The sequence below is a fragment of the Marmota monax genome, unplaced genomic scaffold (genome assembly GCF_021218885.2).
Source record: "Marmota monax isolate L192 unplaced genomic scaffold, Marmota_monax_Labrador192_F-V1.1 WCK01_AAM20220418_F8-fsc00003, whole genome shotgun sequence".
NCBI classification, from domain to species: Eukaryota; Metazoa; Chordata; class Mammalia; order Rodentia; family Sciuridae; genus Marmota; species Marmota monax.
The window spans coordinates 1,587,501-1,615,026 of record NW_026694084.1 but is presented as its reverse complement, the minus strand read 5'-3'; the positions used below and the strand labels follow the sequence as shown (position 1 = coordinate 1,615,026).

At 36.7% G+C, this 27,526-nt stretch overlaps 1 protein-coding gene across 6 annotated transcripts in view; it reads left to right on the top strand.

The window, feature by feature from the left end:
• The window catches only part of Runx1t1 (RUNX1 partner transcriptional co-repressor 1), a 140,786-nt gene that overhangs the window by 108,096 nt on the left and 5,164 nt on the right, over positions 1-27,526 (top strand). For all 6 annotated transcript variants that reach the window (XM_046464869.2, XM_046464871.2, XM_058585610.1 and 3 more), the window contains 5 exons: positions 1,906-1,991; positions 2,525-2,726; positions 11,841-11,909; positions 17,087-17,277; positions 27,201-27,526. The exon at positions 27,201-27,526 is cut by the window's right edge and continues 5,164 nt beyond it. In XM_046464869.2, coding sequence (XP_046320825.1) covers positions 1,906-1,991; positions 2,525-2,726; positions 11,841-11,909; positions 17,087-17,277; positions 27,201-27,476 — 824 coding nt within the window. In that variant the 3' untranslated portion in view covers positions 27,477-27,526. The remainder of the gene's footprint in view (positions 1-1,905; positions 1,992-2,524; positions 2,727-11,840; positions 11,910-17,086; positions 17,278-27,200) is intronic.

Genomic DNA, 27,526 nt, shown 5'->3' with positions numbered 1-27,526 from the left:
TCTGTTTTAAAAGAATGAGATGAAACTTAGACCACTAAGACTCGTAGTAGACACCTGTTAACCACAAACTTTCTATTGCTCATTAATTGTTCTGAGTGTTAGAGCTTGAATCATTTAGTTTGCAGAATTTTTGAAAATTTTGAGACCTCTAGAGGTCTTGGTTCTTACTGCCAAACATTTAGATGCCACCATCTTGAAAGTTCCTGTCACATTTATATTTTCATCATCCTCTGGTTATTTTCTGTGATTAATTGTAGGAATAGTGTTTTTTTTTCCCCAAAACACAGGCAACAAATAAGTCAACAAAAATTACGTATTTGCAAACATTTCAACTTGAAATATTCACACTAAACAGAGCAATAACTATTATCTCCCATCCCAATATCTTTTCTATTAAGCAAATTAGTAAAATATTTGCAATTTTATGTTTTGCCAATAGGTGGCATTGACAATTTTAACTTTTAAAATTTATCTCTGAGTGTGTTCTGTTTGGACAGGAATGATGCATAGTATTTTTATACCTTTTTATTTTTTATTATTTTTTACCTGAGAGAGCTATCATAAATGTTCACTTTCATGGGTTATGGATGAAATTGTATCTTGTAGTTGGCTGAAAGAGTCATGTGAATCATCTTTTTTTTTCGCCTTAAGTCAGCGGAAAGAAAAGATTTCTAACCACTTAAATTTCACAAAAAGTGGAATGCAATATCTTTTTATTGTCATTTAATGCTTAAATGACAGGACCTCAGAGAAGGAGCCTCAATGTCTAGAAGCCCAAACCATGCCAGACTTAATTTGCTGTTCAGATTAACAATATGAGGGAGAGTAACCAAAAAGAATTGTTTTGGTCATTCAAAGCAGAAAGCATAACATCGCCCAGTGCCCTTCCTTGATGTAGAGGATAAAGGGCACTTTCCACAATGAAGGCATGAGAGGAACACCAGGTTTCTAGACATCTCTCATCAGTCTTCTATTCTGACCTTTTATGGAGAAATGTGAAAATGCATGTTCATATTCTAATGACTAACTTACCTAATGGTGCTCATTCATTAATATCAGTGCACTTGGTAAATATTTACATGATACTTTTTCATAGCAGTATAACTGTGGTGCTAAAGAGCATTAATACTCATGGGCTTCAAATTATGATATTCATTTTTTTAATTTGAATATGATATTTGTTGAAGTATAACTGGCATGCTGATTTTTTGATAAAACATCTCATTTTTATATCTTATGTTTTTGTAAATTGAATTAGTATATATAGCTTTTATATACAAATATAAAAACACTCTCTTTGTGGCCTAATTTTATCAGCAAGATACATATATTAGGATTGTATTCATCTATAGCTGAAGCATGAAAAAATGGTTTACTGTGTTTTGGGAAATCATATAAAATGAGTTATAATGTCTATTTTTTAATGCAGACCAGTCATATTTTGAAACCACCTAATGTCTACTCATGTTTCTTTCTATTTATTTAGTGCTGGGGAGTAAATCCAGAGTCTGTGTATGCTAACCACACTGTCTACAACCTAACTACATCCCAGCCCCAATTTCTTGTATTTATTAAGAGCTAAGAATATGTTTATATTTTTACTTAGGGAGTCTCATATGAATAAGAAGCTCTAGACTTGTTATCATGTAGCTCTCCCTCCTCATGTGTAAAATAAAGAGTTCTGATGAGATGACCTCTAGAATTCCTTGGAGTTCTAATATTTTTGTCGTTCTTAGGAGGACGCCACTGGGTAATTCTGACTAAGTATAATTCTTGTCTCCAATCAAAATAAAATGTTTTAACATCTTTGGGATTGCCCACATGGTCCTGGCTATGTGCAGGATTGCATACAGATTGGGTACTGAATGCTTTAGGGCAATTAAGCCTTTTTCTCTCTATTTGTAGGGTTGCATGGCACACGTCAAGAAGAAATGATTGATCACAGACTAACAGACAGAGAATGGGCAGAAGAATGGAAACATCTTGACCATGTAAGACATCAGTAAACATTTAGGTTAAAAAATGTTTTGAGAACAACTGAAGTGAGGTCATATGATAAAAGCTTAAAGATGCTTTGAAGGTATTGTGTTTCCTGATCTCCTTGAAAAAAAAAATGAATGAAAATGTTTGAGTAGAATGCAAGATTTGATTTCCAAATTGATGTGAAAGCCACGTAAGAGAAATATTTAGATCTTGGAAAAAGACCAGCAGGCTACTGTTTTATTTTGAAAGGGTGATTGGCTTACTATTCTGGAAAGGTAGATTTACTAATTATAACACCTTGAAGGTAAATATGACTGTCATGATTCACATTAGCACTTCTTGCTTTTCTTCTCTTTCCCATTGAATATGCTCATCTGTTGGGTTGGAATTTCAGATCTGACCATTAGAAATACTAAACTGAAATCCTGCAGGAATGCAATTTCATCTTTTATTATCCTGAAATATTGATTTTCTTACCCACCAAATTCTTTAACCTGTGGTGATTTGTATGTTCACCTCTTTCTCCCTGTTTCTTGCGCAGCTGTTAAACTGCATAATGGACATGGTAGAAAAAACAAGGCGGTCACTCACTGTACTAAGGCGATGTCAGGAAGCGGACCGGGAAGAATTGAATTACTGGATCCGGCGGTACAGTGATGCTGAGGACTTGAAAAAAGGCGGCAGCAGTAGCAGCAGCCACTCCAGGCAGCAGAGTCCTGTCAACCCTGACCCAGTGGCATTAGGTATCTTTACTTCAGATGAGAATTTTGTGTTTTGGTGGGATGTGGGTGGGGGGAAGGTACCAGGGTTTGACACAGGGCACTTGACCACTGAGGCACATCTCCAGCTCTATTTCATATTTTATTTAGAGACAGGATCTCACTGAGTTGCTTAGCGCCTTGCTTTTGATGAAGCTGGCTTTGAACTCAGGATCCTCCTTGTCTCAGCCTCCCAAGCCCCTGGGATTATAGGTGTGTGTTACCATGCCCGGCCAGATGAGAATCTTGAATAGATATTTCTTATGCTATTACCCACTGGCTGTTTTTAACATTTTTTCAAAAATAAGAGATACTCTGAGTTTATGACAGAATTGCAAAACTGAACCAGAATTTTATTGCACTATTAAAATTTATGCTCCTTCATAATATAGCTATTTGGACCCTGCCTCAAAACCTGCAGAAACCCCATCTCACAGAGTGGGCCCGTGGCTTCTACTCCTCTAACAAGGCCTCTTGGGACTTCTTCTACTGCACAGCAGTGTTTGACAGCACTGCACACAGGGATGTGTGTTTTCTAATTTTTAATTGAAGATACAGTCTCTAAGACAGTCTTGTTTTGTGGTTGTATCTTGCATTAAAAAAAGAAAAAAACTTCTCTCAAAAATCCCTCTTGGACAGAGAAACCTAGAAGCTATATAGTTTACCTACTCCACTTGAAATTTGATGATAAAAAATATGTAGCTCTCTTCCTATGACTGGATAAGTTAGATTGTTTAATTATGGTTTTATTCATTATGTAATGGGACTATTAATATAACTCCACCTTAGAAATTGAGTGTTCGTAACTATGTTTAGTATTGGTGTTTGGGGATTATTGTGGTTATAAATAGAATATAGTCCCAAAGATATTGAAAGAAGTCTACTAGAATTTTGGAGTGGCCTGCAAACTTCTGCTTGAATGAAGTGTAAGGTGTCATCATTTACATTGCTGACCATTGTGTGTGAACCATTTGAACAAACTTAGTGGGGATGATTTTTGTGGATCCTCATTCTCTCATCTCCAGCTCCCTACCTGTAGCTCACTCAGGTTAGAGTACAATCCTTGCACTCTAACAAAACAAAACAAAACCTTATTGTATACATGCAGATTTAAGCTCATGTCTTTGACATAATTGGCACCATAGCTGATAAGAATTAAAAGCTTGAACTATATTATCTGGCTATTTGATCACATTATCTTTTTATTAAAATTATTCATAGCCAGTATAGTTACCTTTGCATCTATTTGTGGATTTCTGCTAATTCCTGAGTGTTGAATGCCTATTACTCTAATAAGTAGTAAATTAAGGAAGATTCCTAGCTACTTAATTTACCCAACAGGGCAGATTCCTAGCCACTTAATTTACCCAACAGGTATTATTCTAAAGCAGGCTTTAAAGACAAAAGGATATTTGTCAGGCTGTATTAAGGCAAACAGTGAAAACAGAATTAAGTTTGATTTGAGCCATTATTGGGCTAAACAAAGCTATTTGGAGCAGAGTATAATAAACATCTTGTTTTTATTTCCTTATTATGAACAGAGATCAGTTAATCATGGCAGATTTGCTCAAGGAAAATGATATTATTTATAAAGATGTAATGTAGGCAAAAATTGAGAGCCTTAAAAAATAAGATTTTAGCAGTAAAAATATACACTTTGACCTTCTGTGTGGCACACATTAATGGAACTATTACATATTTATTGAGTGCTTACTATGCATTAGGCTTTGAACCAGGTGCCGTAATGAAGGAAAGAGATTCTTTATTTCTTCCTTGAGGATATTTGGGTCTAGTAGAACAGAGAGGCAAGAGAATAATGTTACAGGCACAGGACAGCCACCTCAGTTGAATCCTACAAACTGGACTCTGAAAAAGAAGAAATTCAAAAATTGATTTGACATCATACCTAAATTGTTATTAACCCACCAAATATAAGCCACTTTGTACACAGTCACTACTCCTACACACAAACTCTGATGATGCCGATATACACCATATTCTCCAGGGAGATAAATTCAGTTTCTGTGTTATATATAGAACCAAAAGAATAAGCTTGGGTTTTTTGTTTGTTTGTTTTTTAAGCTACTCCTTCCGAGTACACAAATTATACTACTTTTAGTGACGTTTAATGAATTCACAGTTTTAGTAAAGCCGAGAAGTTGCTTTGGCTTTAAATTTGCGTAGTTAAGATTATCTAAATGCTACAAGAATTTCATTGTTTTGTTTAGAAACCACAAAAAGAGTCATGTTCTTATGGACACAGAACCCTTGGTTACCTATTAAGAAACCATCACAACTCTTAAGAGCTACACAGTGTTCCAGTCCTGGCATCCAACAGTTTTTCCTGCGTGTCCTTGCTAGTTGATTCTGGAGGCCCTTGAGCTTCATTTTCTGGAGCTGGGTTGAGGCTGTAAATAAGAGGACAGGTAGTTTGTAATCGAGGAATACAGTCATTTACATAAAGTGCTCTCTCTCTCAGGTTTTGGAGATGAATGTATTGAAGTGTGTTATGAAAACATTAGGGATTATTGGTTAATAAATCTCTGTTGCTGGAAAGTTTTTAATGGGGTACATGTTTAAGATGAAGTTATGGATCTGTTGTTCTTTTATATACATGTCGATCTCATTATGCTATGATTAGGTTGTATATTTCTTTTAGCCTAATTCTTTCAATTCTTAAACCATCCAGCTTCAAATGAGACCTTCAGAATATATTGTAGAAGAAATCTTTGGTTCAGAATATTGCCTAACCTACATCCCCAACTTGGAAGCATGGGAATGTTTGTTATACACACATTCTTAGCATTTTAAAATTGCATTTGGGGACTGCACAGAGGAGAACGTCACTTCCATGACTGATGTGTTGTTTTATTCTCAGACCCGTTCTCACTGTTGAAATACATCCTCAGCATTAAGTCAGTATGGGGGATTAGAAAAATAGCATGATTAATCTATCACTAATTGAATTTTAGGAGTTTCCCCCAGATATTAAATAACAACTCTATTGTGAATAGCCTCTGAAAAAAATTTTAAACACTTGAGAACATACTGAACTCATAATGTCATTCCCATTCTTTAAATAAATACAAGTTGAAATCTTAAAGGACCTTTAAAAATAGATTTTCACTTGAAATAGTAGAAAAAATAGATTTTCACTTGAAATAGTAAATATGGATTGTTTTTATTATTCCTCATTGGCTGTCCAGGAAAAACTCTAAATATTCAACTCTTAACAGAATTAGCTAGTTTTTATTTATTCTTTTTAAAAATGGGCCTTGTAAATTTGTTTAGTTACATTGTTAACTTCACCAAAGACCCAGGTTAATGTGATCAGAATTGATAGATTCAATCACTGTGGTAACTACCTGATTCATAAGGATAGATTGTGGCTGGTTAGCTTTTCATGTATTCTCTATGTGTTTGTCTGGGCCTCTGTAGCTCTTTTCCTTTCAATTCTTTTTTCTCTCAGTATGCTACTCATATCCCTCTCTTGCTTTAATTTTTTTTTTAAACTGGCTTTGGACTATTCTAGAATCTATGTTCATTGTCTGTCCTTTGTTTTCAAGAAGACTTCCACATGATTAGGGTTTTAAAAAATAAATTTAATGGTGAGTTTAAGACTGTTAGGGACTGAGAGTTACAGCTCTGAAATATGAATGTATCTATTCTACTTTTTGAATGTATAAATACTTTTTGAATGTATAAATGATAATAGGGAAGTAAATTTTAAAAAAACATACTTTCATGTATGTGTCAGTAAGGGTTAGCTCTTGCCAAAGAAAGAAGTATAGTGGGGTTTTTTGTTTGATTTGTTTTGTTGTTGTTGTTGTTGTTGTTGAAATGGGATGAAAAATCAAGCTGATTATTCGTTTAAAAAAAAAAAACCTTAGCAATTCAGGAGTTTGTTGAATTCATGGAGGAGTTTGTATTTTAAAATTGCTCTAGTTGGAGGAGCCAGGTTTGGTGGCTGACACTTATAATCCCAGCTATTCTAGAGGCTGAGACAGGAGGATCATTAGTTGGAGGCCCATGTTAGCAGCTTAGTGAGATTCTGTCTCACAATGACAATAACAAAGGATTGTAAGACTGGGGATATAGCACTTGGCTAGAATGTGTGAGGTCCTGGGTTCAATCCCTAATCACCCCCAACTCCCACTGACTTGCTGTTGCTGGCAAATTTTATGCTTGCCGTATGATTAAATCATGAAATTTCCCATTGGTATCTAAATCCTTAGGAAATCTAGCATTAAGTTTAAAAGTACAAATTCTGAGCAGCACATCATTAGGATTTGAAGTCTCGGTTCCTCTTCACACTTTTTTGGTGACTTTTGGTAAGTCATGATCTCACTGTGCCTCACTTTCCTTATCTGTAAAAATGAAGATGACACATATCTCTTAGGCATTTCTGTATTAAGTGAATTGACAGGTCTACAATATATAGTATGGTGCCTGACCTGTAGTACACATGATGTACTCCTGTTTTGCAATCTCAGAATGGCAGGAAGCAAAACAGGAGAGCTTTATGTTTGGCATTCAAGATTGCAAAATTTTAGTGAATTATTAGATAATTTTTATCTAGAAAATATTTCCAAGGTGGATACTTTTCTTAAGAGGCAGAGAAATTCGAATTCTCTCTTAAATATGTATCTTTAGAACCCTGACTCAGAACACATAACTGCAGAAAAATAGTTTTCCTCCAACCAAGGAAAAACTGTTCAACTTCTATACTATCAAAATATGGAAACTACAGACAAATTACTCAGAATATATCTGCACATAAAAGTCTGTGAAGTTTTATACAATTGTATTGATTCCTTTAAATCACATCATGGAATTCATTTCATGACCACTCAGCTAACTTTATAATGCAAATGCCTGCTATGTTTAAAAACTCTGCTTTAACTGTATAGGGTTTTAAAAGACTGTTAAATAAGTCCATCTTTTAAAAACAAAGAGATGGTTATTTCCTGGTATGTCTGTTGTTAAAGATGGGAATTCTAAAGCAGTTCCTAGTTTCTAGTTTGGGTTTAGGCTTGTGTTGAGATTTCTGAACATATTACCCTTAAAAATAAAACCAAGTGGCATTTGTAAAGATGAAATCACTTAACCTTTCTCTTAATGGTTTCTGTAATTGATATTATCATGATCACAGCCTCATTCTGCCCACTACAGGATGAAGGCCATACCTAGGTGCTGCCAAGCTTTGAGCATTGCTGTCCTGGGTCATGTGAGGTCACATTGGTTCTCCAAAGGCTGTCAGCTCATCCCTTCATGTATATTGATGGCGGCCCTTCCTGTATCTAGTATCCAATGGTCTCCATTCTGTCGTAAGTGTAGTGCATCTTCCATCTCTTCCATACATCAAAGATTGCCCTTTCCGTTCACATTCCTTATAACTTTATCCTTCATTCTGACTCAGTCCTCCCTTTCTACATTGATGTGTGTTAGCTTAAAGAGGCTGCCCTGGCCCTGTTCTCCTCTCACCTCTAAGCAATTTGCATCTCAAAGCAAACTAAATTTGACTTAGATGGACATCTCTCTAATTTTCCCATCTTTCAGTAGTTAGATCTTTGTATGTCTCACATTTTAAACCATTTCCTATAGGTTCTCCGGTCTTTGTTTCTACTACTACATTTTAGAACAACTGTTCATTTTTATAGCAACAGATATTTTATAGGTAGTAAAGACCTAATAACTAAACATTAGCTCCTTTAGAGTCCAACCTTGGACTGTTTTGCATGGGTTTGTCTAGATTCCCCAATACCCTAAAATGATAAATTCCTAGGAGAGTGGGTCTTTTGCTCTCTTATTATTTTTTCTTGTTCTCTTATTTATCAACTCCAGGAATTTTTTTGGCCTTTAAATTCAGTTTTGTCTATATAGATTCTGATGCTACTGCTTAATCAGAAAAAATATTAAATCAATTTATTAATTGATTTCTGTAGCTATTAAAGTCTTTAATATTTGAGGACTCAAATAGATTGAGAAGTATCCATCACTGTGCTTTCCATTGTCAGATCTGATGTTTAGGAAGACTGCAGTGACTTAGGACTGGAGAGGATATTGTAAAATGTGCATCTATAATTACTTCCCTTTAAATTTGGATATTTTGAAAAAACGTTCTTTTACAAAGCAGAATAGGATTGATGAAGCCATTTTACCTGATGGGCATTGGTATAATCATTGGGTGTCTAGGACAGGTGGAGTTCAGGTCTACGTGGATGTAGCAGCATGTCAATGAGACATATATGGAGCTGCAGCCAAGGTGAAACTCTTCATAGAATCTCAGTGTGGCTTATGAACCCTCAGGATGCCTATTGTAGAGCACATGGAAGGTGGAAGGTTGGCTGAACCCTGAATGTTAATGTTTGAGAAAATTTGAGGCTATTCACATTCATGAGGTTTAAGTAATATTTATAGGAAAAAAGTATAAGGAATTTGAGGGCTTTGGCTTCTAAGGACAAACACAGTGAATTGAATTTGCAAAAATAATTTGTATCACTAAGTGACATATTCTGTGGGAGTTAAAAAATTTGCTTCCTATGTTTTGCTTAATTGAAGCTTCTCCAGTGGTTTTGCCTCCTTTAATGTTTTATACTATTTAGTTACGCTGGAAGGAGAAAAGGGTTTATGATGTTTTTTTTTTTTTTTTTCTTCATCTTCCTTGTCTGTAAGGTAACAAGTACATATCTATTCTTAGTGGTCAGCCTGCTAAATAATGGTAAAGATAAAGATAATAAATAGCAAGTAATGTCTAATGAAAGCATAGGACATGCTATGCCAAGCATGTTGTGGGGAGCACCTTCTTCAATCCTCAGATGAAGTAGCTCTTGCCTTACATGGGGCAGCTGAGGCAGGGGGAAGCTAACTTCCCCAATGTCATGTAAATAGTAGTTGGTAAAGCTAAAATTCACCTCCACTGGGTTTTAGAACTCTCTTCTCTCTATGTTGCCTGGGACTAGTAATTAGTATTATTTATGCATGAACTTTGGATAACTTAGCACTTTTAAAAATCTTTTAAAAGATTTTCTTTTTCCTTATAATAAAGTTTGGTTCTTCATCAAAAATTCTGAAAAATGAAAAAAAATTGCTTCTTTGGAAAAGGCATTTTTTTTTTCTGTGTTTACACTTTACTATCTATTCTTATCCAATTACTTATACTTAAGTTTAAGTCTTTTTTCCTTAAAAATTGTCTTTAAAAGTTGTCATAAGTACATCTTTCTGTTTTACTATACTTGTCTAAATGTGAATTTCATAGCACTTTACTTCTTCTGGAAATAGTTACAGTTGCTAAAGAAGGTAATCTTGAAAAACCTAATTAACTATGTCCTATTTCTAAGTTGTATATGCACCAGTTTTATCTTTCTTTAAGAATGAAAATTGTTTCAGTAAGAACTTTTTGGTTTTGTCATTTACTTTGTGGAAATGAATGTGCATATGAAAACGCATGGATATTTCCAGGCCATCTGATTATTCAGTAGTCGTGAAATTATAACGTAAACTTTTAAAAAGAAACTCTTTGGAATAAATTTAGAATTAAGAAAATATTACAAAGATAGTATAGAGAGTTTCTGTATATCCTTCACCAAACTGCTATAATTTTTTCCTAATTCAACATAGTTGTTATAATCTAGGGTTCTAGCCACCTGATAAACTATATACCATGCTTGGATTCAGAACACTCATTTGTATTTATACCATTTAAATGTAATGACATACACTTAACTAAATTGATTGTGCTTTTTCTTTTTCTTCATGTTCTGTAGCTGCATAAAATATAGGATACTGGACTGAATTTCTTTTGACCTTCAACATATCATTAGATAAAGTATTATTTTAAAATATCAGTCTGTTAACTTGGCATTTCTTTTAAATGTAGAGAAAACTTCAGTTCTACTTGAAATTTATCATGGGTTGAATAATTATTATATTTTATAGAAGTACAGTGTTGATTATTTTCATCCTAAAAATCTTCCCAAATATATAGGCTTTCATTGAAAATTCAATATGGGCTGGGCACCATGGCACATACCTGTAATAACAGTAACCCGGGAGGTTGAATCATAAGTTCAAGGTCAGCTTCAGCAATTTAAGGAAATCCCAAGCAACTGAAGGAGATCCTGTCTCAAAATGGGGCTGAGGATGTAGCTCAGTGGTAAAGTGCCCTGGGTTCAATCCCCAGTACCCACCTCCCCCCAAAAAATCCAATATGGAAGACATGACATGCAGATTTTAGCTATAGATGTCTCTATATATTCAAGCATTATATAAAAATATAAGATGTTCATGCCATTTCTGTGAACATGTGCTTTTGAAAGTTAGCATTCCTGTATCTACTTTATTATGAGTTTCCTCAAACCTTTAAAATTTGACAGCATAAGAAGCAAAACAGTTAAAATGTTTTATCCTTTAAAATTCTTTAAAAGTTGTCATCAATACATTATTTCCTTTCCTGGAAGCCACCTACCAAACTTTGTTTGGTGAACTGAATGTCTGTGAATTCATTCTAATGAGTCTTTCTAGTTTCCACTGATGTCAAATCCATATAATCTAATTCATGTGAAAAATATTGATGCTTAGTGAGATTTTTAAGAAGTAATTAGGTGTGAGAACTGGTTAGCCATCAAGTAGGGCTGACCATTTATTGAAAGATAGTAGTATTGGAGCACTGTGGGAATTATATTATCCTGACATTTGATTATTTTTTCTTTAAACAATCAGTTTGACTCTTGAAAGGAAAAGTTTAAAAATATAATCTATTTAACAATATAAAACATACCTATAGAAATCCTCACAGTGAGAGAATCTGAGAAGTGTCCCCAAACAGCATACGTTTTAAAGAAAGAAAGTTGCTTTGGATTTGAACATGTAGGCATGTTCATGAGGCATGTAGACCAATGGCCCTCTTATTTCCCTGGGCTTTGATGACTGGTCTTGCTATTTTTGTGTATTTTCTAGAAATGAAATGTTCAGCCTTTTAAAGTTGCATTTTTGTAGCAAAGCCAAGAGAAGGGCATTGCTTGCTTCACTCTGTATAAGGATGTGAGGATGCTGATGGTGCTCTCCCTTCTCTCTACCCGCTTCCCACCCTCTTCATAGATGCGCATCGGGAATTCCTTCACAGGCCTGCATCTGGATATGTGCCAGAGGAGATCTGGAAGAAAGCTGGTAAGAATTGTTTAAAAACACGAGTTTAGTGTTCTGGCAGCTGTGTGCAGTTGTTAATGCAGTGATGTGAAGAATGACAAGAAAGGACTTTACTGCTAACAACAATAGCAAAAACAAAACAAAAAAAAAACTCACAAAACAAAACCAAAAAAAACCTCATTAATATTCTTAGACCAGCCCTGATTAAAACATGAAATAGTTTTTATTTTAGTAGCATCTGCTAGTGCCATTATAATTGAAAGGCTGGCAATATTTCCTTTATAAACCCCTTTTTTTTCAGGAGCTATAATGGTTTCAGGCTGGAATTTGGCATAGGAGGTCTTAGCTTACATGCAGTTTTCTTTGATGAAAAAAAAAAAATCCAGTGTTTAAAGAAATTAAATTGCATACTTCAGCATTTTGCTCTTCAAAAACAAAATCACATCAAATCAGTTGACTTGTTAAGGAACGTGTTAAGAATTTTTGTTCACAATTAGCTTTAAAATTGATCTTTTGTGCTAGTTAATATTCATAGATCAGAGCTAAATTATGTTTTAAGTTGAATGACAAAAGTTGCTAACCTTCTGTCTTTCCTTGCCATATGCACTGTCTGCTTTCCATTGAGAGGTATTGCTCTATATTTTGCAGTAGATTTGAAGCTTCTCCTGACCCCTTAACTGATTATTGGGCTTAAAGAATTTCAGATCTGGCAGAATCTTTGTGGAACTCCAGCTGCACAAAACCTTGCATAAAACCTGTCTAGGTTCTAAGCTGCTATAACTCCATCTGTTAGAATTGTTAGACTATTTGAGGTGGGAAAATGGGAAATGCCATTTGTGCAGAGTCAAATGGATGTAGGGGTGATAGCACTAATGGAGGAATCAAGGCAAAGGTTATTTGTTGTTTTTTCTACAAAAGACTTCCCTTGGGTTTTGATTGACTCAGCTGTGTTTGTAGTTCTCTGCAATTTGCCAAATCTCTGGTCACTTGTATCTTATCCAAATATAGATTTTCTAAGAAATATCAGTTTTTTACTATTTATGTATTATTATTTATTTGTAATACTGGGGCATTCTACTACTGAGCCACATCCGCAGTCTTTTTTATTTTGAGACAGGGTCTCACTAAGTTTCCAAGGCTGTCCTTGAACTTGTGATCCTCCTGCCTCAGCCTCAACAGTAGCTGGGATGCCTGGCTGAAATACCAGTTTTTATAAGTGTGATAAGAAGTTTTAAAATCTGATAGTACTCTAAGTTCAGTAGCTTAGATTAAGAACTGGAAAGTTCTCTTGCTTGTCAATATGCAAATCAGATAGATTCATTCAGCTTAAATATTAAAATGTGTATGTTGCTTACCTACATAGTATTACCTGATTTATGGTAATAAGTCACATGATTTCTCCAAGTTGTTCAAATATGCTGAATGCCAGATACCTGAGAGAGTTGCTACATCTTCCTCCTAACCATTTTTCTTCTCCATTTTTAAGCTGACAGTGCATCTTATTCAAGTAAGAGGCATAAAGAATTGTCGTTTGGACAGCAGAAGGATGACTTTTTATGTTGAGAGGGGAGAGTCTTTTCCTGTTCCCCTTACTTACTGTGTATTTAAGTTAAATTCTTGATAATTCTTAAAGAAAAGTTGACAGTAAGGTCTTGTGTAATCCAAATTCCTTCTGTGCTATTACCTGCTCAAGTCTTTGTTAGACTGCTATTAAGTGAGAACAGATTTTTCTGAATATACCACCTTTGTTGGAAAGTCAACTTGAATAGCTAAGCACAAAGGAAGTCCTACCATAAGTGGTGAGCAATTGGAAGCAGATTCAGAACTGTGCTGTGTATTTTCCACTTAATCAGTGTTTTTTCTACTTGATATGTTATAATCTATTGAATCTACCATTATTTTTCTTAACTGTTTTGTGGGTCTCTGAACCCAGTCTTCATGCACTTTTTGTTTGGCGGACTTAAAGAATAGAAAAAGAACACTGCTTTTTTTTTTTTTTTTTCCTGTTGTGTTACTGCACTCTTTAAGACAGGTTAATCATCGAGAAAATGTTTTTAGATTATTTAATTTTTAGATGTGGCTATCATTGATGATTTGTTAATAGTGCAGATTAAATTCATATTCTCACAGTAGTGCTCCTAATATGCCACTTAAGAACAGTGGTAGTGGTTGGGAGTAGTTTTCTATGGGTGCATGTTAAATTTTAGAGAGTATATTAAATCTCTAAAGTATGGATAGCAGTTTTACCTGGAAATCTCCAATAACTGCTTATACTATCCATCTGCTTATAATATCCATATCTGCTTCTTAAAAGACATTACTGGTGTTCTCAGTGTCAAGACAGCCAACCTGAAGAAGACACCAAGGGCATCATGTGACATCTGCACTCAGCTTGTTAAAATTTGAAAGCTTTTTTTCCCTAGGATTCTAAAATTGGCTGTGCAAAAACACTTTTTTTTTTTTTAAAGGAAGAAACCTATTAAGTGTGTCTTTGCAATGAAAGTACTACACATTGTCTTTGAAGCAAAAGTAAATAAAATTTAAAGCACTTGAAAAATACCCAAGTGGTGGATCTCTAAAATGTTCTAAATGTGATGCAGTCTAGCAATGCATCCTTTTACACGGAAAATAATTGCAGAAAGTATATATTGTGCTTGAAATTGTGTCATATAGTTTTTGTACCATTTTACTTTGCAGTGATTTCAAACTTGCATAAAAGTTGCAAAAATGTATATAAAAATTTTTCTTGTAGCTTTTACCCAGATTCTTCACTTTACCATATGTGTGTGTGTGTGTGTGTGTGTGTGTGTGTATGCCCACACACAGCCATTTGAGAATAAGTTTTAGATTCAATGTCAGTTTACCCTAAACATTTTAATGTTTATTTCCTAAGAACAATATATTCTTTCTCACATAACTATAGAATATTTACCAAAACCAGGACATGAACATTGATACTACACTATTATATTTTTTAGTTGTGGACACAATACCTTTATTTTATTTATTTATTTTTATATGGTGCTGAGGATCAAACCCAGTGCCTTCTCACACATGCTAGGCAAGCACTCTACCACTGGGCCACAACCCCAGCCCAATACTAAACTATATATTTCATCTACAGACCCTATGCAGATTTTGCACATTGCTCCAATAATACAGATTAATATTGCACATTTTTAAAGATTAGAAATCTTACTAAATGTTGAACACATCAGTTTTTCCCTAAAAGTAGTATTTTTAAAAGCAACAGCAAAGACAACAAATGTAACTCAGAAGTTACAAAGGATCTTTATAAAACTGGAAAATAATCTAACATAAAGATGGTTTTAAAATTGCAACTGAATGTTTTCTTCAGTATATTTCTTTTTAAACGATCAGAGAATGTTTGCAGTTGGTAATAAATATTCAAGCACCTTGCAAATGTCCTACCAATTCTCTTTGCTGATCTGTATATGCCTGTGGGATTAGAATAGGAATGCATAATTTAAATATAAATTGCCTGATTTGCATATACAATTAGTCAAGCTACAGCTTTGATCGTAAGCAAAAATTATTGTCCTGTATTACCACTTAGATAGAATTTTAATTCACCTTGAATATTCAAACTAAATTAGACCCTGGCTGTGTAGTTAGAAGGGCAGTCCTTCCCTGGTGCCCCAAGTCATTTAAGATGGGGTAATAAAGGCATCTTTCGACTCCTGGTAAAGAATATGCTATAAGTTCTGTCTGGAATACCCTGATTCTATCCAGATTTTAGTCACATACCTTGAAGCAACTAACAAAGGCTTAACATATTTTGGTTAATATTTCCAGTCTGGATCTTTCTCTTAAACTTTAGTTGGTAAAACCTAGTGGACAGTAATTGCAAATGAAAGCATTTCAGGTTTGATGCTGCCAAAGTGACAGAGCTACAAAAGCCAAGGCAGCAGATTTCTGGTAGGGAGCTTCTGATGCTCCTCACATCATGGGCTACAGATATGCAAAATAAACCTTAGGAATTTAAGAAATCCAGGGAGTACTAACATCTCTTACGTTTTTAATCTACAGTAAAACATTTTTATTAGGAATCTATGTTTTTAATTAAACAGAACATTTAATTAAGGTGGTTTTTAAGTGGGTGAAACAATTAAGTGCAAACACTTGAATGAAACATGTCATAATTAGTTTTAATAGAGTGTTAATTGGTACTAGGTTTGCCAAGTTAATAATTACTGCTTATTAAATTTTCAATTAATCATTGTCATTTTGCTTTGAATAAAGATGAAAATTAGATAAACTAATTCAGGAGGAGGATATTTTCCCTTGTTAATTAGAACGTTCGTTAATTTTTTTAAATGGAAATTACTTGTTTTAGTTGTCAATCTTATGTTATACATTAGTTGAGTATTTGCACCCTTACTACAGCCAAAAAAAAAGAGCTAATTTGACACCTTGCAGGTTTGCATTCAGGCCTGATGGTTTTGGGTTGTAGTATATGATTCAGTCATGTTTGTTGGTGCAACAGTTGGTTATGCAGAACCATGGTGTAGATTTGATGAAATCCATGGACAACTGCTTAAAACATAGGAGATTTTTTTTTTTAAATTTATCATTAGGTCTATAAATGTGCTTTATAAAAGCACATCTATATTACTCAGAAAATGACTTAAAGAAAACTGGATCATCTGTTTCATTGACTTGACTTAAAAGGTCTGTATTCATTGGCAAGTTACCTTTTCACTCATTTTTATTTTTTCCAACAAAATTATTATTTGCACTCATATCTGGATACATGTAAATTTTTTCTTCTTTCTCTGTTGTTTTTTGAGAACTTTACCTGTGAACATTTTATATTTATATAATCTTAGTGTTGTGGACTACCTTCTTTATGTGTCTGAATGATCCAGGAAGGTTTCCGTGGGTGTTCTTGCGCTTGATGATACACTGGTCTCAGATTCATTTCTAGAGACATTGGTTTGGTAGAAAAGTTGTAGCAATGTTATACGCATTTCAAAAATACTTCCAGAAGTACAAGTTAAGGAAACATCCTCACTCCTGAGTGAATTTCAAAGATCTACTATTTTCTTAGCCAGAACCACCCAATAATTTGGATGAGAGTCATGCATGTTGGATAAAATTCTGTTAAAAAGGGATCAGTGTCCAAGGTCCTGAACTGAGAGATGTTCTCTTGTCTGGTTCGCCCGATGGGCACACAGAGGAGGCCGTCAATGAGGTGAAGCGCCAGGCGATGACCGAGCTGCAGAAGGCCGTGTCTGAGGCTGAGCGGAAAGCCCATGACATGATCACGACGGAGCGAGCCAAGATGGAGCGCACGGTGGCAGAAGCCAAGCGGCAGGCGGCAGAGGACGCACTGGCGGTTATCAATCAGCAGGAGGATTCGAGTGAGGTAAGGCATTTGGTAGAGCTTCCAAGTGAGCATTACAGTTTTCATTATAAACTGCTCGTTTTTCAATCCAGGAGATCACAAATAAAAATTTTTGGAAAAAATTTTAATTTGGGAAAGTCAGAAAGCACTTGTGGAATTGACCAAGAACTGGTCAAATTTTGTTTCTTTATTAAAGACCTAAGGAAAAATTATTGGCCAAAAGTGATTTTAAAATGTTTGATGAATCAGATTAAGGTGAAATGCTTCATCTCCATCAGTGAGACACTCAAAACCTGACTCTGTGTGTGTGTGTGTGCGCGCGCGCGCGTGCGAGCACGCGCATGTGTACATGTGTATTGATTGTTTCCTCCTTAAAGGGATTTAATAGAGCTGTATTCTGTAAGCTATGGTCTCCAAAGACCTACTGCAGCACTGGAATCCAAATTAGTTCTATTAGGCCTAAAGTTAATGATAAAATGATATTTGCATCAGCTAAAGAGTTCTAAAACATTTTACAATCTGTATTTTCATAATGTTTGTCATAACCATGATGGTCATTACATTGCTATTAGAAATAATATTATTTGGTGTAATTCCCATGCAATAATGATCACACATACACATAGACACATATGCACTCAACACATAGTGTGAATGACTCAAGGATCTAGGAAGTAAATAACTAAAATGTAACAAGGTACTTTTTACAATATAGCCTATAAATCAGAGCAAAGAAATGTTCCATGTTAATTAATACAGCATCACAATCCTCAACCCTAAAGTAACTTTAGATAAAAGACTACAATTAGCTAGTCTCACAAAGCTGAACTCTGCAAAGGCATGAACTGATAAATCAATGGTCTACTACAATACATATCTATAATTTGTGAGGGAGAGTAAGAATTTAATTTGTACCAGGCTTTTCTGTAGATGAAAGACCCTGCGGGAATCACTCAATGCCCAGAGTTTCTATTTAATGTGTAGCAGATGAATAACAAGGGGACAAAAGGAATTGATTTTCAACATTTGAAAGTTTCTCAGGAAGAGAGGGACAAAGGAAAGTTTATCTACCCTTTAACTGCTGACTTTTCCATTGTCGAATTAAACTAGACAGAAATTCAATTTTATTGGCATCTAGCAGCTAAGATATATAAGGACTTTGTTTTGTGTTTATGTGTTTTGAAAAATTTCATTAGCATCTTTTGAAGAGAACTTGTATAAGTTAGTAACACTGTAGGGCACATTTGTCATTCTTCATATTACCACTTTCACATGAATGTTTTAGGGCTGTTAAGAGCATTTTTTTGTAGGTCCCTAAAATCTAAAGACAAATGTCTAAGAAGAAATTGTGAATTAGTAAGTCTTTACGTTTGCACAATAATATTCTGTATTTCTTCAGTATCTATAAGCTTTGTGTCTTTATTCTAAAACCTATGCAGAAAAAAAATATGATTTTGACAACAGTCTTTATCATTGTAATATGTTGTATCGAACAGATCTCAAGTCTAAACAGTTCCCTGGGCTCTTTCTGGACAGCAGAAAACTCTGGCTTCCTTGGGCTAGAAGAGAGTGCCCTTACTATGGCTGAACCCCAAAATGAAGGAGAATCTGTTAGTCTAGTCCAGGACATTTTAGAATTTTCACCTAATTTCTGTTTTTTTATTCAGGATTTATCTTAAATATTAACCATTCAACCCCAAATTCAGCCCACATAGCATTGTGATTCAGACACGTTGTGAACGATTCATTTTTTTTAGGAAAAAAAAAAAGACCTGGACATGATAGTAATTGCTTCGAAAAAATATATGTATGCCCATTAAATGCAACAGCTATTGATTTAAAAACTGCATTCAGAAATTAGTGGACCTTCTTTTTGTGACCTACCCAGGGAAGTAGGTTATTTGCTACATATAGAATTAAACTACATTCATTTATTCATTTATTCTTTCAACAAATTACTGAGCTTTTATTATATATCAGGGACATTGCTGGCACTGAGGGTACAGAAGTCACCGATGCATGTTAACTACAGTTCAATGGGAGAGTTGGATCACCAAATTGTAAGAGTCATAATAAAGTTTAAAGTGAAGGCTTCCAGTGCTTAAAGCTAATCAAGACTGAATTAACAGCTGCCCTCCCCACCTCCCACCACCTTATGATGGTTCCCGGGGCAGTGGGCATGTGCAGGGGACAAGAGAGAGGATGGGAAAGGAAGCTTTGCTGGTCTTTGGAAGCAAGATGGCCCTGTGACTGATGGGTGTTGATAAAGATCACTCAGACTGCAGTGTGGTAAGAGATTAGAGGAAATGTAAAAGAGGGACTGTCTCAGTGTTTCAGGAGGATGATGGGTAGATGAAGATGATTGGTAGTGGTGCTGGGGTGGGGAAAATTGGGTGTGCTGGCTGGAAACCCAGGAGATAGAATGGGCAAGAGAAAATGGGCTTGTCAGGAAAGAAGTGGGCCATAAAGGGTTCAGGGTACACACATCAGTTGACTCTACTTGAACCACTTTCACAAATTTGCTGGCTTTAGTCTACCCAACGTAGGTATAAGGGTTCTGGGGAGGATAACCTTTGCTTATTTTGTATGTATGCATAAGCAACACCAGTTAAAAACGTTTAAAAGTTCTAATCAATTATTGAATCCAGCTAGACAGGTCTTCTCTGTTTACTGGAAAGGACAAATAGAGCACAGAAGCTTAAGTAGTTCATCTTGTCGAATGTGAGAACTGGGGCTGTGCATTGGAAGGTGAACTGCAAGATGGCCCTGCATCCTGGCTTGAGTAGGCCAGTCCCAGTTTATACATGTCATCCTCATGTAGCTGCTCAGAGTGCTTCCTTCCACTTTCAGGTGTCCTGGTCTGGATGATGTTGTATGGTCACAACATTTAAAGGCCATGTTCAGCTGATTGGATGATCATCTGCTCTGTGGCAGAAGGAATCCAAGGGCAGTGCCCCAAGACTGGATTCTGGCCCAGCCTCTGTTGCCATCTTGGGTTCTTGAGCAAGTCATCTTTCACTTCACCTGCCTAACTGAGTTGTTTAAAAACCGTTTTAACAACAATATTATATAGTGTTTGAAGAGTGAAAACTCAAGGCATTATTATCTGCTCATATTTCACACAATCATATTTTTTTGCATATTTGAATTTATTCAAGTTTCCACAGTCATCCTTCGCACAGTATATGCTAAACTTGTGCCTGGAACAACATCCCCTTCTCCTTTTCCCCCTCTTTATTTGAAGCCACCTCTTGTAGATATCAGCCCACCTCTTATGATCAGGTGTATAATTTATATAATTCACATCTGCAAAAAAATACATGTAGATGATATAAATACACACATTATTTTGTATTTGTGTGTTGTGTAAGGTCTTTATAGAGACTTTGAGAAAGCACTTGTGCTTCAGAATTAGAACACTAGAGTTCTGTCCCAGTGTGCTGCTTGTTTTAAGTATAGACATCTGACTACTTTGCTCTATAATTTCTGCATTTAGCTCTCCTCCTGTACCTTAGTTTTCACATCACATAAAAAGGAGCTAGTCATGCCCTTCATGCTTAGAAAAACCTGTGGTTCTGAAAAGTTGGCAGCATAGGATAGAGAAAATATGGAAAGAGGAGAGAAGAGCTGAAAATGTTTCACTGAGAAGACCAGAGGGAAGAATGCCCAGAGCAGGCATGACTAACACAGGGTATTACTTGTGAGGGACAGAGGACCCATTTTAATTTATCATCCAAACTGGGATGCTTCTCAGAGTAAACAGGGTGCTCCTGCTGGGATGGACCACTTCTGTGAACCCGGCTGTCCATCCCAGGCACCAGGAATGGGGGGGTTCAGCAGCAGGGTTAAAAAGGGTTCTGTGAAGTTTGTTTTGCCTGTGATGAAATGAGAAGACCTATAATAAGTTTCTGTTCAGTGCCAGGTGTGATACAGAGCTACCTCATATACTTTAGCTCTTTCTTCTCATACCAGCTCTGACAGAGTAAGGAGCTATTTTTATTTTTGTTTGTTTGTTTTTTTCAATTTGCAGTTAAGAAAGTTGTCTTGGAATAGTTAGGTCACTTGTTAGCATCTCACAGTCAGTACACGTGGGCTGTCCTAAGCCCAGGTTGCCTGCCTTGTAAGCTACCTTCTTAATAGTCACATGGCAGTAGTAGGAATTATTTTCCCCAAATTGTGCAGTAGTGTATCTGTTTCTTCATTGGACTCTGCTCAATTATTTCTTCCTAGTTCCCTAGCTTTATTTCAGTTTATAGACTAATAATTATTATTACTCGCAGTTAGAATGACTCTGTACTTGGGACAGAACCTAAGCAGTATGATACTTTCTGTACTTTTTATAGTGAAATATGTGTTTCACCAGGAATGTAATGTCAGCATTAGCTTTCTTTATATATTGGCTTTATTTATTAAAAGACCTGCTGTTTGATTTCATAGGTGTTCGTGGGGTAGTGGACAAAGAACAGGCCTTGGACTGACTTTGAGTTGCTTATTTCTTGGAGCTTTGGTTTTCTCACCTGCAAAACTAGGATAATGTTTGTGACCCACTTTGTAAGGTGGTTGAGGGATAGACATTAGATGACAAGTATTTAATATATAAAAGTTTGCTTGATCAATGAGGTGGGGGAGAGAGAGAGAAAGAGAGAGAGAGAGAGACAGACATGGGGGGGGGGCAATTAAGAAATGATCCTAATAGGAGAGGTCCGAGGAGATTCAGGAGTAACCATGAGATAAGAAAGCACAGGATGGAGACTAGAAGTCAAGACTGTGGAGTTCTGTAGAGTTCTTTGTGTAGTGGTTGCTGGGGCTGTAGAGCAGTTTGCAATCAAATGCTCAAGTCTTGGGAGTGGGCGTTACCGATGAATGGCTCCAGAGTCAAGTGCAGGGAACACTGACTTACAGGAGCACCCTGGTGGGGCTCCATCCAAAGCAGGGAATTGAGAGAATGCAGCTCAGGAAGATGAGATGGACAAATGGTTTTGGGAGTCATTCACTTACAGCTGAGGGTTGAAATCAGATCTGACAAGGGAGCAGAGGAAGGAAGGGGGATATGTGTTGGTTGGCCCTCCCCCTTTGAGAACTACTTAAAGGGAAATAAAGAGGAAGTTACAGTACAAGAAAGAGAGTTGCAGTATCTTGGAAATCAGAATCAGGAACATTAAAAAGGAGGAATGGGGAAGTGCTCAGTAGTGATTAATCTTTAGAAAGTCTGAGGATGGTGAGGATGGAGGTAAAAATGCTTTAGTTACTAATGAAGTAAAGGGAAGAAACGTGACGTTCATTCCCTGTAGCAGTCATGCCAGTGGGGAAGGCATCCAGTTTGGACAGGGCCACCAGCTTCCTGTAAAGGCAGAGAGGCACTGGGCCTGGAGCAGGGGTTTATATACTCTTGCTTTCTTCTACCTCGAGCCAAGAGGAGCCAGTGAGGCTTCTGCTGCCACTTCTGGACCTCCTGATCCTCAGACACTGCTCAGCACTGACATGACCCTGAATAATCCTGCACAGTTCTTATTTATGCTCCTGTGCAGTTCTTATTTATGCTCTACAGGTACTGTTGCTCCAGGAGTCTAAGGAACTTGCCTTGAGGTTCTAAAGCCACTAAGTGATGAAGTTGGAATGGAACACAGGTTAGCCTTGTTCTCAGCCTGTGCCTTTCTATTACGCACCAGGACATCTGTCCTTGATGCCTCCAATTTCCTGGTCCAACCTTCATCCACTTTCAGGGATTAAGGGCCCATCAGATCTGTTCTGTTCCAACAATACATTTAAAAAAATCTGAAATTGACAAAATATGGCATTTTGGAAAGAAAATTTGATTTGCAGTCCAAATACCTAAAGAACTCAAATATTGGGCTGTATCATTTCTTATCTTTGTAATTTTGAGCAAGTTTTTTTTTAACTTTGAAAATTTTAGGGACCTCAGTTTCTTGAGCTGCAAAATGAATGTGACAGTGATTTTCAATTGTCAAGTGAGATGCAAGTTTATAATGTGATTTCAGTGTGCATTTAAGTCAATGTGTTGCCTTCTGTAGAGTTCTTCACATTTGGAAAATTTTAAACTTATAATCCTTCCACTTAAATTTACTGAGCATTCATTCTGTGTCAGACCTAGAGAAACATAAAGTAATTCAGGAGAAAATCTCTTGTCCTTTTCAACAGTAAGGACTTGAAGGGATGTATTTTGTTGGTAGGACAGAAAGACCATTCTGTGTTTCAAAAATAAGATAAAGGAAATGTTTTTCTTTGGAGCAGAAAAGAATTGCTGATAGGAAACAAAGAGTCAAAAATCTTTGATTTGCAGCTATGGCCTCCAGAAGATTCAATCTATCACCTCTATGTCCATACGTAGCCTCATGTTTAGTATATTTAGTGAAGTGGAGGTTTGGGTTCAGCCTTAGACTCTTCATCAGAGTCACAGCCCAGCTTTGGCCAAATGACTTGTTCTCATTTTTCAGTCAGGGAAGAAAATATTCTTTATTCCAGAAAAGGAATATAGACTAATATAGATTAGTATAGTCTACTATAGACTCTAAACCACATGAGTTTAGGGAATGAAATGTACTGTAAAAAGAGTATTTCTGAACCTTGTACACACTGTCACAGTAATTTCAATCACTAGCATCATTCCTGAGAACCTTGAAAGAGAAGCTCAGTTATTTAAAATAAAACAACTACTAAGGTCTACTAATCTGACTATAAAAAGCAGGAACTGAAACATGTAAAATTCGATTAGACGTTGACCACCTTTATCCCTGCCTTTGCGGCTGTGCCTCCGTGTGTTACAGACACAATTTGCAGCTTCCACCTTTGTGGGCTGAAGAAAGCTTGGAAACTTAACATGATCCCACTTAGAGTACTCCCAGGATCCTGCGCTGATCTCTCTTGCTAGGATCATGACTTTTCAGAGGCTGAGTGTCCCTGGTCTGACATCAGCCCTACAGGAGGAAGCAGGAAATGCAGTGAAGCCATCTGAAAGAGAGATATTAAGAGAAAGCATCTTCAGTTTTCTAATGAGCTTTTAAAAAGGGATATGCACTTGGAAATTTTTGTTAGTTGAACATGTGCTAAAGTTCCCTACATGTTCATTGCAGTACTGTGTCAAGAGCAATAAAAATATGCAAGGTTCTTTTTTCCCCGCTATCAGATCATTTAATTTGTTCTCTGTTGTACCTTCCTAGAGCCGAAGGTTGTTTTGTCCCAGTGGTGGGTGGTAAATGAATACAATCGAACAACATCAGAATGAACTAGAGGTAAAACTAGCCAGAGCCCTTAAATCCTGGATCAGAACCAGGCAATGCTAGGCAAGAAGCCTCAATTCCCAGCAGCTTCACGATCCAAAACATCTGTTTCTGTATTTGGAACAGTTCCACTTTTTTTTTATTTGTAAAATTGTTCCCATCTTTGGAAACACTTTAAAAAATAAAGAAGTCCCCATTCTGTCTCCTCTTTCCACTCCCCAACACATGCATTTGTAATTACCTGGTTTAGTCTGTGTGTTTAATCAGTTTAAATTGAGAATGTTGCATACATCTGATTTCAATCTGAAGGAGCCATTGAGTATTGGGCAGTTACCACCCTTGTGTCTGCCAAAATGTGCCGCTGCCAAAAAAACGGATAGGACTCACACCAGGGTATTTCCTAAAGAAGCCACTTGACTCAGATTAGATGTTTAATTTCCTTAAAATATTGTTTTGGATTTGGGTCTCTGTTCTCTAATTGGGATTTTCTGATGTAATTTAGGAATATCGCTTATTTGCTGAGTTTGTTCCAGAACCCAGCTGGCAATCTTCTAAAAGTTAAACCTCAGGGAAATAAACTTCATTCAGAGCGCTGAAGTGTCCTATCTCACTGCTTGGAAGGGTGCATCGGGCCCACGTTTATTCACATCATTGTAGAACCATCATCCATGCAATGCAGTGGAATTAATTTGGGAGAAGAGGGCTTCTAGTTATGATAATGAAGCCTCTGATAACAGATTTACAGCTTTTGAGATATTTACTTTAACTCAAGTAGAAAAAACTGACTTTGTTCTAAGTTCCAGTACTGCTTATTTTAGCTTCGTTTTTGCTTCTAACATTTATGTATCGACCAAGTTTCTAGATCTCCTCTGAGTTCATATAAATGCCTCTAGTGGGTAGAGTTTGAGACCATAAATTCTTTGTGTTTTTCCCCCCATTGGGCCATAATTTCTGAATGGTAAAGAAATAAGAATGTAGAGCTAAGCTCTTTCTAAAAGTTTAAACCGGAATTCTTGAGTTCGCAGCCTTCTGGCATTCAAAAGCCTCGAGGTGTTAGAAAAGTTAAGTTTGACTGCTAACAGTTGTGTGCACATTTTGCACAGTGGTAAAGGCTTACATGCCAGGGGATGGGCTGATATCCCACAGGGTCCTTTTCAGTAGGCTCATGAACCCACCTTGAGCCACATAACCAGCATGTTGAAAGTAAAACAAATATAGAGAACACAGTGGGGACACTTATCTATATCAGGGCTTTAAAAAGAAATTTGTAATGTTTTGAACAACCAACAATAAAAAATTTTAAAAAAAAGAATCAAAAAATAAAAAAATAAAAAATAAATAAAAAATTCATTTGAATTGTAACATAACTACATACCCTCAGCTTGTTGGAGTTACCAGACTATAGTGAGAAATTTGTTTTGCAAGAGAATAGTCAAAACCAGGGAAGATGAAGAATAAAATGCTGCATGGCGGAAAGTTAAGATCACTTGGCACAGCATTTCACAGTGGAATTGATACTGCCAAAGGAGCTAGGGACATTTAACCATGTAAATGAACATTTTAAAAGTCAGCTTTCTGAGGTTCAGTCCCCTTCTGAAAGGGTCCCTTACCCATTGATCTAACTTCCCTAAGATCTGTCCCAGATAGGTGTTCTTCGCTCTCTGACCTCTGTGCTTTGATTCACGAGGTGCTCATCTTATAGTCTGAGGCAATCTCATCTGTGCCTTTTTGACATCTTGCAAGACACCACCCGAGATGGGCAGCTGACTTTCTAGGGTCAGCGTTTAGTTCTTCTCACTCACAGATGAGCCGCAATTTCTTCTGCTCTTTGAACTTCCTCAAGTTGCAAAGGAGTTGCACCAGGCAGAAAGTGTTGTATGCAATGAGAATTGTTATTTATCTGGTTTCAGAATTTCTCACTTTTTCAAAACTAAATCATTAGGCCTCATCTGATTTATTCATTTTACAGTTATTAATCTAGCATCTACTTGATAGGTGAGGCACTGATGTTTATAATATCAGCAAAAACAAACCAAGGATCCTGCCCTCCAGGTTGCTGAGGTGAAGGGGATTGTTTTAAGACCATCCTCGCATTTGGTTATGTTACACCTAACAACTGAAGTAGAAGAACTAAACACACAGAAAGGTTACAAGTGCCTTGCCTCACCCTGTCTAGCCTGGGATTGAGGCGAGAATTGAATCCTTTGTCATACTCCATTGTATTTCCTTGAGTCCAGTGCAGACGTCTGGTGTTTCCTTTGTGATTCCTGCTAGTGTCTGGAAGGAAGATGCTTCTGTCTAGGATGGTGTATGTGTGTCTGCCATCATGGTACCAGTATTAAAAGGGACAACAATTTGTATATAGAAATTGCTGGTTAGTATATTTGAACAGGGAATAGTCTAGATGTGAAGATAGCCAAGCCTAAAAAGAAAGGACTTTTGAGTTAATATTGAAAGGAGGCTCTTCCTCTAATTTGTTGGATGCTATAATGATAGCAGAAAAGTTAGGATGATGATTTCATCAACCAACACTGCCTCCTCTGTGTGTTCAGCTCGTAGATTCACATACATACACCTAAAGCTTGCATTCCAGCTGTGTAGCTGCAATGGTATAGTTGGGCACGGTACTGTCTAATGTATTTATCAGACTTTTGCCTCAACCATGCATTCATTTGGGATCTCCCTTTCTTCTGCCATCTCCTTTAGAGTTGCTGGAATTGTGGCCGTAAAGCAAGTGAAACCTGCAGTGGCTGTAACACAGCCCGATACTGTGGCTCCTTTTGCCAGCACAAAGACTGGGAAAAGCACCACCACATCTGTGGACAGACCCTGCAGGCCCCGCAGCAAGGGGACACGCCGGCAGTCAGCTCCTCTGTCACACCCAGCAGCGGGGCCGGGAGCCCGATGGACACACCACCAGCAGCCACTCCGAGGTCCACCACCCCGGGGACCCCTTCCACCATAGAGACAACCCCTCGCTAGACACGGACTCAGAACTGTCCGAGGAAAGACAACACAACCAACGTGAAACC